Source organism: Lemur catta, chromosome X (assembly GCF_020740605.2).
Source record: "Lemur catta isolate mLemCat1 chromosome X, mLemCat1.pri, whole genome shotgun sequence".
In the NCBI taxonomy this organism is placed as follows: domain Eukaryota; kingdom Metazoa; phylum Chordata; class Mammalia; order Primates; family Lemuridae; genus Lemur; species Lemur catta.
In genome coordinates this window covers 49,809,552-49,824,796 of record NC_059155.1, presented here as the reverse complement: position 1 = coordinate 49,824,796, position 15,245 = coordinate 49,809,552, and the positions used below count along the sequence as shown (strand labels likewise).

Here is a 15,245-nt window from a genome sequence, read left to right as displayed (position 1 = left end):
CCAGTTTAAAAAAAACTATTAGAGCTAATAAATACATTTAGCAAGTTCACAGGATATAAAATCAAAATACAAACACAAGTTATATTTTTAAACACTAGGCCGGGCGCGGTGGCTCACGCCTGTAACCCTAGCTCTGGGAGGCCGAGGCGGGTGGATCGCTCGAGGTCAGGAGTTCGAGACCAGCCTGAGCAAGAGTGAGACCCCGTCTCTACCAAAAATAGAAAGAAATTATCTGGCCAACTAAAAATATATATACAAAAAAAAAAATTAGCCGGGCATGGTGGCTCATGCCTGTAGTCCCAGCTACTCGGGAGGCTGAGGCAGTAGGATCGCTTAAGCCCAGGAGTCTGAGGTTGCTGTGAGCTAGGCTGATGCCACGGCACTCACTCTAGCCCGGGCAAGAAAGTGAGACTCTGTCTCAAAAAAAAAAAAAAATAAAAAAAAAATAAACACTAGTAATGAACAATCCAAAAATCAAATTAAGAAAACAGTTCCATTTACAATAGCCTAAAAATAAATTTAACAGGCCAGGCACAGTGGCTCCCGCCCATAATCCTAGCACTTTGGGAGGCCAAGGCAGGAGAATTGCTTTAGGTCAAGAGTTCAAGACCAGCCTGAGCCAGGGCAAGACTCTGTCTCTACAAAAAAACAGAAACATTAGCCAGGCATGGTGGCTTGTGCCCTTAGAAAGTAGAATATTAGACGCTTGGCGGTGGTCACTGCGCAGATCGGATCCTTCTCGCTCTCGCGCCTCGCTCCACTTCTCTGCAACCATGTCTGACAAGCCCGATACGGCTGGGATCGAGAAATTCGATAAGTCGAAATTGAAGAAGACAGAAACGCAAGAGAAAAATCCACTGCCTTCCAAAGAAACGATCGAGCAGAAGCAAGCAGGCGAGTCGTAATGAGGCAAGCGCCACCAATATGCACTGGACATTCCACAAGCATTGCCTTCTTTTAGCTGTTTAACTTGGTAAGATGCAAAGAGGTTGGATCAAGTTTAAATGACTGTGCTGTCCCTTTCTCATCAAAGGATAGAGAACTACTGACAACGAAGGCCGCGCCTGCCTCTCCCATCTGCCTGGCTGGCAGGAAAGGAAAAGAATTTGCATGTTGATGAAGGAAGAAGCGGGGTGGGAAGACAGTGAAATCTAGAGTAAAATCAAGCTGACCCAAGGTTTTCTGCAGGCTGTAAAACGCAGTTTAATCTGAGTGCCATTTTTTTTGTTGTTCAAATGATTTTAATTATTGGAATGCACAATCTTTTAATATGCAAATAAAAAGTTTTAAAATGTGAAAAAAAAAAAAAGAAAGTAGGATATTAGCACAGGAAAACCCAAGAGAGGAACCAATGTAATCTCCGATTTTACACAAGCGGAAACCGAGGCTGAGAGGAAGAAGGTCCCTATTAATTGTCCACAATGAGTTACTGGCAGGACCAGGGCTTAATTCCAGGACAGACCTCTTTCCACCAACCTCAGCTGCTTTCTCCAAAGTGCTGTATGCTGGGAATGTTACTATTTTCACAAGGGTAAACTAAAGCCCCCAAACTATTATACTTCAAATGGTGTTCATTGTAAAAAGACAACAATGTAATCTCAATTTCTCTCCAGAGAATTCTGGGAAAACAATCCAATTTGTTAAACTACCTTGTGACAATCTCTCATGTGTATATACAACACAGAAATAGGGTGTAAGAAGCAAATGCATTTTTGTGGACCCTTTCACATTTGCAAATATGATTTTTGATACTATATGTCAGAAAAAGGACACATATACCAAGCCTTTCTCCTTCACCTGGCTCCTGCCTAACCCATTCTCCAGCGTCTTTTAGTAAAATGGCAGGAGGCCTGAGCTCCTTCTAGTATTCGCTCTGCCATTTACAGCTATGTGACCTTGGGCCCTCTCTGGGCTCCATTTCTTCCTTCATCAGTAAAAGAGGAGCCTGCACCAGAGGACTTCAAAGGTTTCTCCCAATTCAAACATGTTGTGATTCTGTGACCCTGAATTAACATTGCTATCAGTCAATATGTCAATACCTCTATGTTCAAATGTGTATTTCCTTATAAGAAAACTAGGAACTCTCCTCAGAGAAATTGGCTGGCCCTCGTGGTCTAAATTCAAAATCTAGGCATCAGAAGCTATGAATTCTATTTCTAGCTCTGCTAAGAAGCTCTCTCTGGGTGAACTTTGGAAAAAATCCAAAGCAAGGAACCAATATATCCCAGGTCTGCTGATCAGTCAGGCTAATGTGTGAAGAACACTAATTTTGCAAGAAACTTTGGTGAGAGAGAAAAGACACATAGATTGTGAAGACAAAAGCTAAGTTCACCAACCAAACGACACTTTAATACAGCAAGGTGTCGAGGAATACATGTTGGCCTGGGAATCAGTAGAGTTGGACACCAGTCCTGATGCTGCCAGCTGTGTGCCCTCATAAGAACAAGAGGCCAGAAGCAGGGGGAGTACTACCCTGTACTACACACCCAGTACATGCCAGGCATACAAGTTATCTGAAAATGACAGGGGCGGACTAGCCTCCCCATGATCTCTTCCAGCTTAAATATCCAAATTTAATCCCAATCAGTGCTTGGGGATGAGATAAAGAAGCAGTTGGCTGCAATCATGCAAAAGTCATTGCAAATATTTGGTTTTATAACAGGATTTAAAGAAAAATGAGGTTAGTGAAGGTGGAGGGCATAACTAGCAGACTAATTAATTATGTTTTGAGGAGGGAATTAGCAAGTGTACGAGTAGAAGACAGGGAGGAAAGAAGATAACAAATATATGAACATGGTCAGAGCAAGAAGCCCATGAGGTGATCATGAAACATGAGTGAAAAGAAATAATAAAGGGAACAATTTATTAATCATGTACCAAAATAATCTCAACTATCTACAAAATATATGATATGCTTACAAAAAAAGACTAGAAGAAAATATGTCCAAACAAATGGTTGTTACTGGGACTGGGACTGTGTGTGATTATTACTTTCCTGTTTATACTCTTCTATATTTGCCAAATTTCCTTAGGGAGCATGTATTAATATTGCTATTATAGTGGGAAAAACAATAAACCTCATGCAAAATGTTTACTCAGCATCTGTTTGGTGTCAGGCATTGCTTTTGTTTGTTTGTTTGTTTGTTTGTTTGTTTTGAGACAGAGTCTCACTCTGTTGCCCAGGGCTAGAGTGCTGTGGCGTCAGCCTCGCTCACAGCAACCTCAAACTCCCAGGCTCAAGCGATCCTTCTGCCGCCTCAGCCTCCCAAGCAGCTGGGACTACAGGGATGCGCCACCATGCCTGGCTAATTTTTTATATATATACTTTTAGTTGTCCAGATAATTTCCTTCTATTTTTAGTAGAGACGGGGTCTCACTCTTGCTCAGGCTGGTCTCTAACTCCTGACCTCGAGCGATCCTCCCACCTCGGCCTCCCAGAGTGGTAGGATTACAAGCGTGAGCCACCGCGCCCTGCCGGTGTCAGGCATTGTGATAGGCACTAGGGCTACAAAGACAAATAAGAGAGCAACTATTATGGTATAGGAAAGACTTCACCAAAGAGTGACAGGTATTTGGCTGTGACATCAAGGATAAGGTGATATTCACAAAGGTGAGAAGGGAGGAGGAAATTCTAAGCAGAGGAAATAGATAAACAGATAAGGAATCTGTAAGAAAATTAGAAATATTCTGAGAGCCTCACGCAGTTGGCAAATAGGAGGTGTGGGAAGGAACAGTAACAGATTAAACTGGAGAAGTATAAATACAAGAGAAACTTTGGGCCAAGCGCGGTGGCTCACGCCTGTAATCCTAGCACTCTGGGAGGCCGAGGTGGGAGGATTGCTGGAGCTCAGGAGTTAGAGACCAGTCTAAGCAAGAGTGAGATCCCATCTCTAAAAAATAAATAAATAAATAAATAATTTTAAAAAAGACAAACTGTGGAGAGCCTTGAATGCCACCCAAAGGAGTTTAAATTTCATAAGACCTGTTGTTCGATAGATCAGTAGGGTAACTGGAGTTAACACTGATCTATTACACATTTCAAAATAGCTAGAATATAACAATTCAAATGCTCGTAGCATAAGCAAAAGATAAACATTTAAGGTGATAGATATCCCAGTTACCCTCATTCAATTACCTGAATGTATCAAATTATCACATGTACTTCAAAAATATGTATATTATATATCAATAAAAAATAAACATTTTTAAAAAGAAGTTTAAATTTCAATCTATGAAAGCTTGTATAAACCAATGAATAACCAAACCACATTTTCATGGTAGGAAGAGCCTTTAACATGCCAAGTATTACCAGGGTATAGGACTGCCTCTTGTCTCTGCCATATTTTCACATCCCTTGCGGTCCCCAACCCCCTGGGCTGCAGAGCTCTGCTGCCCCTCTCACACTCCCGTGGAAAAATTGTCTGCCATGCAACCAACCGGTCCCTGGTGCCAAAAAGGTTGAGAACTGCTGCCTTAGACCACATACTGTCTTTTAGTGATTTCTTTTTTTTTTTTTTTTTTTTTTTTTTCTCAGACAGAGTCTCACTCTTTTGCCCGGGCTACAGTGCCATGGCATCAGCTTAGCTCACAGCAACCTCAAACTCCTGGGCTCAAGCAATCCTGCATCAGCCTCCCGAGTAGCTGGGACTACAGGCATGTGCCACCATGCCCGGCTAATATATATATATTTAGTTGTCCATAAAATTTCTTCCTATTTTTTAGTAGAGACGTGTGTCTCGCTCTTGCTCAGGCTGGTCTCGAACTGCTGACCTCGAGCGATCCTCCCGCCTCGGCCTCCCAGAGTGCTAGGATTACAGGTGTGAGCCACCGCGCCCGGCCTCAGTATATCTCTTTTGATGAAATCGAATTAGAATGATCTTGGCCATTAATAATGTCTCTGGATAAGGTACCGTTGAGCAGTATTTGAAGAGTCATGATGAGATAGAAAGAACACTGGGTTTTTAGTTCAAATTCTAGTCATACATCTTACTGCCTGTGTGATCTTCTTTAAAATTTATTATTTTTAGGCCGGGCGCAGTGGCTCACGCCTGTAATCCTAGCACTCTAGGAGGCCGAGGCGGGTGGATCGCTTGAGATCAGGAGTTCGAGACCAGCCTGAGCAAGAGTGAGACCCCGTCTCTACCAAAAATAGAAAGAAATTATCTGGCCAACTAAAATATATATAGAAAAAATTAGCCGGGCATGGTGGCACATGCCTGTAGTCCCAGCTACTCGGGAGGCTGAGGCAGTAGGATTGCTTAAGCCCAGGAGTTTGAGGTTGCTCTGAGCTAGGCTGACGCCACGGCACTCACTCTAGCCAGGGCAACAAAGTGACACTCTGTCTCAAAATAAATAAATAAATAAATAAATAAAATAAAATTTATTATTTTTAATTATTATGGGTACATAATAGTTGTATATATTTATAGGGTACATGTGATGTTTTGAAACAGGCATACAATGTGAATTAATCAAATCAGTAATTGGAGCATCCATCACCTCAGGCATTTAACATTTCTTTGTGTTAGGAACATTCCAATTCTACTCTTTTAGTTATTTTAAAGTATACCCCAACTTATTGTTGATTATAGTCACTTTGTTGTGCTATCAAATATTTTCATTCTATCTAAGTATCTAACTATATTTTTGCATCCATTAACCATCCTCACTTTATCCCCCAATCCCCACACTACCCTTCCCAGCCTCTGGTAACCATCATTCTACTCTCTGTCTCCATGAGATCAATTGTTTTTAATATTTAGCCCCCACATATGAGTGAGAACATGCTTGACTTGTCTTTCTGTGCTTGGCTTATTTCATGTAGCATAATGTTTTCCAGTTCCATCCAGGTTGTTGCAAATGGCAGGATTTCATTCTTTTTTGTGACTATAGAATATTCATTCCATTGTGTATATGTACCACAATTTCTTTGTCCATTCATGTTCGTTGATGGACACTTAGGTTGATTCCAAATCTTAGCTATTGTGAATAGTGCTGCAATAAACATGGAAGTGTAGATATCTTTTGGATATACTAAATTTCCTTCATTTGTATATATGTCTAGCAGTGGGATTCCTGGGTCATATGGTAGTTCTATTTTTAGTTTTCTGAGGAACCTCCATAGTGTTTTTCATAGTGGTTGCACTAATTTACATTCCCACCGACAGTGTACAAGGGCTCTCCTTTCTCCACATCCTCACCAGCATTTGTTAGGGCATGTCTTTTTGATAAAAGCCATTTTAACTGGGTGAGATGGTATTTCTTTGTAGTTTTGATTTGCATTTCTCTGATGACTAATGATGTTGAGCATTTTTTCATATACCTGTTGGCCATTTGTATGTCTTCTTTTGAGAAATGTCTATTCAGATCCTTTGCCCATTTTTAAATCAGAGTATTTGATTTTTCCTATCGAGTTGTTGGAGTTATTATATTCTAGTTATTAATTCCTTGTCAGATGGCTAGTTTGCAAATATTTTCTCCCATTCTGTAGGCTATCTCTTCCCTTTGTTGATTGTTTCCTTTGCTATACAGAAGCTTTTTAGCTTGATGTGATCCCATTTGTCAAATTTTGCTTTGGTTGCCTGTGTTTAGGGGATATCACTACAAGAAATCCTTGCCCAGATCAATGTCCCACAGCATTTCTCTGATGTTTTCTTTTAGTAGTTTCATAATTCCAGGTCTTAGATTTAAGTCTTTAAGCTATTTTGAGTAGATTTTTGTGCATGGCAAGAGATAAGGGTCTAGCTTCATTGTTCCGCATATGGATGTCCAGTTTTCCCAGCACCATTTATTAAAGAGACTGTCCTTTCCCTGCTGTATGTTTTTGGCAACTTTGTTGAAGATAAGTTCACTATAGATGCGTGGATCTTTGTGATATTAAAGCTGTCCTCATCCCTAATATTTCCTACTCCCAAAAACTCTCTCAAATCTTATGGATATATACATATCCTAAGCACATATTCTGTGGGTTGCCATGGACAGCCAGACCCTGTCTCATACACATAATTGTTGGGCTCTAGAGGGGGCTCATAACTCAGTGGCCTCAGATTGGACAATCTGAGTGAGTGGGCTAGTTTCCCTGCATATTAGTCAGCCTATATTTATTCAAGCTTTGCAGAATTCTTTCATTTTTAGACTCAAAAGGCTTTTACATTTTATGTGGCTGTGACTATAAAAGCTTCCTCTTGAAATGCAAAGACAAAGGAAAATCTTTCTAGCTGTATCAGAAAACCTGGTAACTGCATCTAGAATCTCTAAGAAAATAGATTAGTAAACCAGTAAAGGAAACTGCATGGGACAGAGGCAGGGATAAAATACATGAAACATTACATCTGTCCAATGTGGAAGATTAAGATCTGCTGCAGAATGTAGACCAATAAAACCTGACCATGGCCCTGACATTTGATCATTTCAGTTTTTGGCTGATAAATGTGGCTTAATCTCTCCCACTCCAGTTCATATTCAGACGTAGGCTATCTATGGCAGGAAGAAAGGCTCAGATGCTTTCAAGATGAAATATTTTCCTATGTTAAGAGGATGGAAAAGAACTTTCTTAGCTTAGCTTTGAGGCCACCATGCAAGATCAATATTCTTCTTTCTGAGATATTTCAAAAGCCACGTTTTGTCTCAGAGAAGAGATTCAAAATACAATTGCTGGTGCTTATTTTGAACTGTATATGCTTCAAATGTAGACAACTCTTGATGTTGTCTTTACCTGTTCCCCAGATAAAAACAATCATAAGTGATGGTTAATTTTATGTGTCACCTTGTCTTGACCACGGTGCCCAAATATTTGGCAAAACATTATTCTGAATGTTTCTGTGAGGGTGTTTGGGGATGAGATTTAAATTTACATCAGTGGACTTTGAATAGATTGCCCTCTCTAATAGATTGCCTGCCTATGGGTGGGCCTTGTCCAATCAGTTGAAGGCTTGAATAGAACAAAAGGCTGACTTTGCCCAAGCAAGAGGGATTTCTCTGGCACACTGCATTTGGACCTCATCTGCAATGTCAGCTCTTCCTGGTTCTCCAGAAAACTGCCTTTGGACACAAACGGAAAGTTTTTCCTGAGTTTTCAGCCTGCAAGCCTCTGCCATTAGAGTTTAAATTTGCCAAGCCTCCAGAATCGTGTGAGACAATTCCTTAAAGTAAATCTCTTCCTATACATATACACATGCTATTGGTTCTGTTTCTCTGGAGAACACTAATTAATATACCAAGGTCTCACTTTCAAATGGAGAGGTTTTTAAAACACGGATGAACCTGGAAAACATTATGCTAAGTGAAAGAAGCCAATCACAAAAGATCATGTGTTGCATAATCCCTTTTATATGAAATGTCCAGAACAGGCAAATCCATGGAAACAGAAATCAGATTAGTAGTTGACTAGTCCTAGCAGGGATGACAGCAAATGAGGAGTGACTGTCAATTGGTATGAGGCTCCTTTCTGGGGTGATGAAATATTCCAAAATTGATTGTGGTGATGGCTGCACAAGTCTGTGAATATACTCCAAACCATTAAATCATACAATTTTTTTTTTGAGTCAGGGTCTTACTATGTCACCTAGGTTGGAGTACATATAGCTGACTGCAATCTCAAACTCCTGGGCTCAAGCAATCCTCTCGCCTCAGCCTCCCTAGTGGCTAGGACGACAGGTTATGAGTCATGCCCCATTTATCTTTGTATTTTTTGTAGAGATTAGGTCTCGCTATGTTGCTCAGGCTAGTCTGAAACTCCTGGCCTCAAGTGATACTCCCACCTCAACATCCCAAAGTGTTGGGATTATAGGCGTGAGCTACTGTGCCCAGCCGAAATTGTACAACTTAAATGAATGAGTTGTTTGGTATGAGAATAATATCTAAGCAAGTTAAGATATATTTTCTCACAGTCACTTCCAGGTTTTCCATAACATTTCTCCAGCTCTCAGCAAAATGGATTTTATCTGTTTTTCTCTTTTTGTTAAGACTGGTATTGATTTTGTTTGACCGTTTTTATTGAGATGCGTATATCTGAAGGCCAAAAGAGGTCAAAAGAATTGATTATTCCGTGATTACATACTATTCTGGGACCCAGGCAATTAAACGCAAGGAGTAATTACATTAAGAAAGCCAATTTGCACTCTGGGAGGCCGAGGTGGGTGGATCGTTTGAGCTCAGGAGCTCGAGACCAGACTGAGCAAGAGCGAGACCCCATCTCTACTAAAAATAGAAAGAAATGATATAGACAACTAAAAATATATACAGAAAAAATTAGCCGGGCATGGTGGTACATGCCTGTAGTCCCAGCTACTTGGGAGGCTGAGGCAGGAGGATCGCTTGAGCCCAGGAGTTTGAGGTTGCTGCGAGCGAGGCTGACGCCACGGCACTCTAGCCTGAGCAACAGAGTGAGACACTGTCTCAAAAAAAAAAAAAGAAATAGCCAATTTGGCTTGTAAGTCATTACACAAAAGGACTGTCTACCATAGGAGGTCATGTGCTCCTTTCTGTAGATATCTTTTAAAACAGAGTTTATAATAATGGGGAATAGTGAATTTTGAACTTTGCCTAACTAGAGGCAGAGTACTGAATCAACTAACCTCTTGAGGTCCATTTAATTCTTTTCAAATTATATAAAGAGGTCCAAACCTGTCAAAGAATCAAATAGAAGGATATGGTAATTCCCAAGTCACTGTTATCTACAATACTAACACTCAGCTCTTTGACTACTGCACTTGTAGGATTCTCACTTTATCAAATATCTACTTTTGTGTTAGGCACTTTTACATCCATAATCTTATTTATGACTTCATGCCATCAAAACCAGAGTTGTTAGCCACCTTATTTGCTTGCTGCCTTATCTATTTTGTGGTTTACTTTGTGGGTTAAGAATTACATTTTTTGGATATGGAAGCTGAGGCTCAGAAAGATTGAGTAACTTGTCCCAAATCACACAACTATTAAGTGGTAGAAATGAGATTCAAATCCAAGAATGCCAATGCCAAAAGCCCCTGGAGCTAGTGCTCTCATTAGCAATTCCCATCTGTCTTCTTTTTCTATTCTCTCAAAATGGCAGCCCTGGTATACAGTTTAGAAGAAGTTTTCTCATCTGGAAAAGCCAACGTGGCCAGGAGTTCTCATTTTAACCTAAGGTTTTGTTTGATCTCTGTTTTTTAAAAAATTTCATTTACAGTCACCATCTCTCTTCAGCCATGGTTACCCCTTTTTATGTATAATAAACTATTTTGATGCCCCCCCCAATTTTCAGACTCTCTAATATGATTATAGTTGTAATTTTTAATAACTATCAAGAAAGAAAATGTAAGTGTATTATGATTTCATTATTTGTATACATTTGAAAAATAGTGCTCATACTATTACTCTGCAGAGAAAGTCTGGGGTATATGTGGATTTATAGATTCTTTATAATAACTGCAAGCCTCCAAGGGTCTCATACCCATAAGTTCTACTGTTTTTATGAGATAAGGTGGCTAGAAGACAGAATGAATGACTTTCTATTTTTACGAGGAAGAACATGTGATCACAGTAGGAAAACATAGGAGATGACTAGAAAGGAAATTTCCCTGGGGCGTGAGCCTCCAGGAACAGTTTATAGACAGGCCCAAGAAATGGCACATCTACCCTGATCCCATGTGCAGTAGTAATATCTCATCACTGGCTAAGAAACCTCTAGAACAGTGTAAGAGCCAGGCTGCCTAAGTTCAAATCTCCACACTAAAATATAATAGCTGTGTGGCCTTAGATAAGTTACTTAACCCCTCTGTTCCTCGGCTTCCTCCTCTGTAAAACAGGCATCTTAACAGCACCAACCTTATGGGTTTTCTTGTGAGGATTACATGAGTTAATATAAGTGCTTAGAACAGTGTCCTGTAATTATATATACAGGCAAATATATTAAGTGCTTATAATTTATAAACTAGTTGGGTAACACTAGTCAGCTTAACTCTCTTAAAATGAGTGGCTCAAGCTGTAAAAAGACAGTTTGAGAGGATTTCCAGCTTCAAGGTCAGACATGTAAGGATCTTAAAAGTTGTCACTACCACTCTCATACAACAAGAAAAAAGCTGAACAAACCAAAAATCAATACTTCTTAGATCCATCACAGAACTGAGGTCAAAGCATAAACCGCTGTCCCAAAATTGTAGAGACAGCTAGGCAGATACAAAGAATCGTATCTCACTGGAGCAAAACCCCAGAGTACAAACGAGCAGTGGAGCCAATACTGGGGTAAGAAACCTTAAAACTGTAATTGAATTTTTAGAGACTCAATACGGACAAGTTTGAGATTTAAAAGCTCTGGGGGGTGGGTAGTCTTAGGGGACCCCCCACACTTCTGTGAATTTTACCACCAGGAGCCCTACGACATTCTCATAGTGAAGATTAGAGAAAATTCTCAAATTTCCGGAATTAATATTGTTAAAATGGCAATACTACCCAAAGAAATTTACAAATTCAATGAAATCTCTATCAAAATATCAATGACATTCTTCACAGAAATAGAAAAAAAATCTTAAAATTTATATGGAACGATGAATGTCCCCAAATAACCAAAAAAATCCTGAGCAAAAAGAACAAAGCCGGAGATATCACACTACCTTGACTTTAAAATTTACTACAAAGCCTTAGTGACCAAATCAGCCTGGTACTGGCACAAAAACAGACATATAAACCAATGGAACAGAATAGAGAACCCAGATATAAATCCACACATTTACAGCTAACTCATCTTCCACAAAGGCACCAAGAACATACAATGGGGAAAGGACAGTCTTTTCAATAAATGGTTCTGGGCAAATGGTGCTGGGCAAACTGGATAACTATATGCAGAAGAATGAAACTAGACCTCTATTTTTCACCATACACAAAAAATCAAATAAAAATGGATTAAAGACTTAAAATCTAAGACCTGAAACTATGAAACTACTAGGAGAAAACATTGGGGAAATGCTCCAGAACGTTGGTCTGGACAAAGATTTCTTGTGTAAGACCACAAAAGGACAGGTAACTAAAGAAAAAATAGACAAATGGGATTTCATGAAGATAAAAAGCATGTGCATAGCAAAGGAAACAATCAACAAAGTGAAGAGACTACCCACAGAATGGAAAAAAAATATTTCTAAACTATCCATCTGACAAGGGATTAATAATCAGAACATAAAGGGACCTCAAACAACTCACTAGCAAAAAAATAATAAAACCTGATTTTAAAATGGGCTAAAGATCTGTATAGACTTTTTTTTTTTTTTTTTTTGGAGACAGAGTCTCGCTCTGTTGCCCAGGCTAGAGTGCCATGGTGTCAGCTTAGCTCACAGCAACCTCAAACTCCTGGGCTCAAGCGATCCTACTGTCTCAGCCTCCCGAGTAGCTGGGACTACAGGCATGTGCCACCATGCCCGGCTAATTTTTTCTATATATATTTTTAGTTGTCCAGCTAATTTCTTTCTATTTTTAGTAGAGACGTGGTCTCACTCTTGCTCAGGCTGGTCTCTAACTCCTGAGCTGAAACGATCCCCCACCTCGGCCTCCCAGAGTGCTAGGATTACAGGTGTGAGCCACCGTGCCCAGACCTGTATAGACATTTCTCAAAAGAAAATATACAAATGGCCTATAGATATATGAAAAAATGCTCAACATCATTGATCATTGAAGAGATGCAAATCAAAACGACAATGAGATATCATTTCACTCCAATTAAAATGGCTTTTACCAAAAAGACAGGCAATAATGAATGCTGGTGAAGATGCAGAAAAAGGGGAACCTCGGACAATACTGGGAGGAATGTAAATTAGTACAAACACTGTAGAGAACAGTATGTAGGTTCCTCAGAAAACTAAAAAGTAGACCCATCAATTCCGTTACTGAGTATATATCCAAAAGAAAGGAAATTAATATGTCAAAAAGACACATGCATTCCCATGTTTACTTCAGCACTATTCACAACAGCCAAAATATGGAATCACCCTAAGCATCTATCAATGAATGAATGAATAAAGAAGATGTGGTACATATACACAATAGAACCTTATTCACCCATAAAAAAAGAATGAAATCCTGTCATTTGCAACAACATAGATGGAACCAGAGGTCATTAAGGAAAGTGAAATAAGCCAAGCACAGAAAAAGACAAATATCGCATGTTCTCACTCATACGTGGGAGCTAAAAAAGTAGATTTCACGAAGATAGTAGATTGGTGGTTACCAGGGAAGTGGAGGAGGGGAATGAAGAGTTGATTAATGGGTACAAATATATAGTTTGATAGATGAAATAAGACTTAGTGTTAGATAAATCAGTAGGGCGACTATAATTTAAAATAATCTATTGTATATTGTAAAATAGCTAGAAGAGAAGAATTGGAATGATTCTAGCATAAAGAAAAAGGAAATATTTAAGATGATGGATACCCCAAGTACACTGATTTGATCTTTATAACTTATTATGAATGTATTGAATTATCACATGCACCCTGAAACTATGTACATTTATTATGCATCAATAAAAAAAGAAAACAGTGAAGGAGAAATAAAAACTTTCTCAGACAAACAAAAGTTGAGAGATTTTATTGCCATTAGATATGCCTTGTAAGAAATATTAAAAGAAGTTTTTCAGAGAAGGACAATATGTGAGAAACTTGCATCTACATAAAGAAAGGAAGAGCATTAGAGAACAAATAAATGATAGTAAAATAAAACCATTCGTTTTTCTCATTCTTTGTTGACTAAACACATAATAGTTGCCTCAAAATGATAATAGGGACAATGTATTCAATAATTATAGTGCATAGATAGGTAAAATGAATGACAGCAATGTTATAAGGAACTAAAGAAAGAAACTAGGAATATTCTGCTATAAGATACTTGCACTACCCATGAATAGAGTAGTGAAAGTAGACTTGGATTATTTGTAATTGCAAACTCTAAAACAACCACTAAAAACGGCTTAAAAAGAAATATAATTGATATGCTAAGAGAGAAAATGGAATCATATAAATGCTCAATTAAAATGACAGGAGGCTGAACAGTATTTATTGTGTATACATACCACATTTTCTTTATCCTTTCATCCATTGATGGATACTTAGGTTGATTACAAATATTGGCTATTGTGAACAATGCCGCAATGAACGTGAGAGTTCAGATATCTCTTCAACAACTGATTTAATTTCCTTTGGTTATATGTCCAAAAGTGGAATTGCTGGATCACATGAGAGTTCTACTTTTAATTTTTTAATTAAATTTTAAAATTAATTTTTAAGGAAATTCCATACTGTTTTCCAAAATGGTTATACTAATTTACATTCCCACCAATAGTGTACAAGGTTTCATTTTTCTCCATATCCTTGCCAACATTTATCTTTGATCTTTTTTATAATAGCCATTCAAATAAGTATGAGGTTACATGTCATTGTGGTTTGAATTTGCACTTCCCTGATGATTAGTGATATTGTTGGCCATTTGTATGTCTTCTTTTGAGAAATGTCTTGTTAGCGCCTTTGTCCATTTTTTAATCAGGTTATTAATTTTCTTTGAATTGTTTGAGTTCCTTATATATTTTGGATATCAACCCCCTATTGTATATATGGTTTGAAAATATTTTCTCTATTCCATAGGTTACCTCCTCATTCTGTTGATTGTGGTCCTTTGCTGTTGAAATCGTGTCATTTGCAACAACACGAATGAACCTGGAGGACATTATGCTAGTGAAATAAGCTAGGCACAGGAAGCAAATACTGTATGACTTCACTTATCTGTGGAATCTCAAAAAGTTGAGCTCATAAAAGTAGAGAGTGGAATGGTAGTTACCAGGGTCTAGGGGATAGGGGAGGATTGGGGAGATGTTGGTCAAAAAATACAAAATTTCAGCTTGACAGGAGGAATAAGCTCCAGAGATCTATTGTGCAGCATGGTGATTATAGATAGCAACAATGTAATCTACATTTGAAAATTGCTGAAGCAGATTTTAAATATTCTTACCACAAAAAAAATTATAAGTATGTGAGGTGATGGATATGTTAATTAGCTTGATTTAGTCATTTCACAACATATACATATATCAAAACATAATGTTGTATACCATAAATATATACAATTTCTGTCCAGGCACAGTGGCTCACACCTGCAATCCTAGCACTCTGGGAGGCCCAGGCAGAAGGATCGCTTGAGACCAGGAGTTGGAGACCAACCAGAGCAAGACCAAGACCCCATCTCTACTAAAAATAGAAAAAATTAGCTGGGCATGATGACACACGCCT

At 38.7% G+C, this 15,245-nt stretch overlaps 2 protein-coding genes across 3 annotated transcripts in view; one reads left to right on the top strand and one right to left on the bottom strand.

The window, feature by feature from the left end:
* Nucleotides 1-15,245, bottom strand: part of OPHN1 (oligophrenin 1) — a 315,778-nt gene that overhangs the window by 243,980 nt on the left and 56,553 nt on the right. The window lies entirely within an intron of this gene.
* Nucleotides 737-946, top strand: LOC123628887 (thymosin beta-4-like). Its single transcript, XM_045538908.1, has one exon. It carries the CDS (start codon nt 774-776, stop codon nt 903-905), a length of 132 nt encoding a protein of 43 aa, XP_045394864.1. The 5' UTR covers nt 737-773; the 3' UTR covers nt 906-946.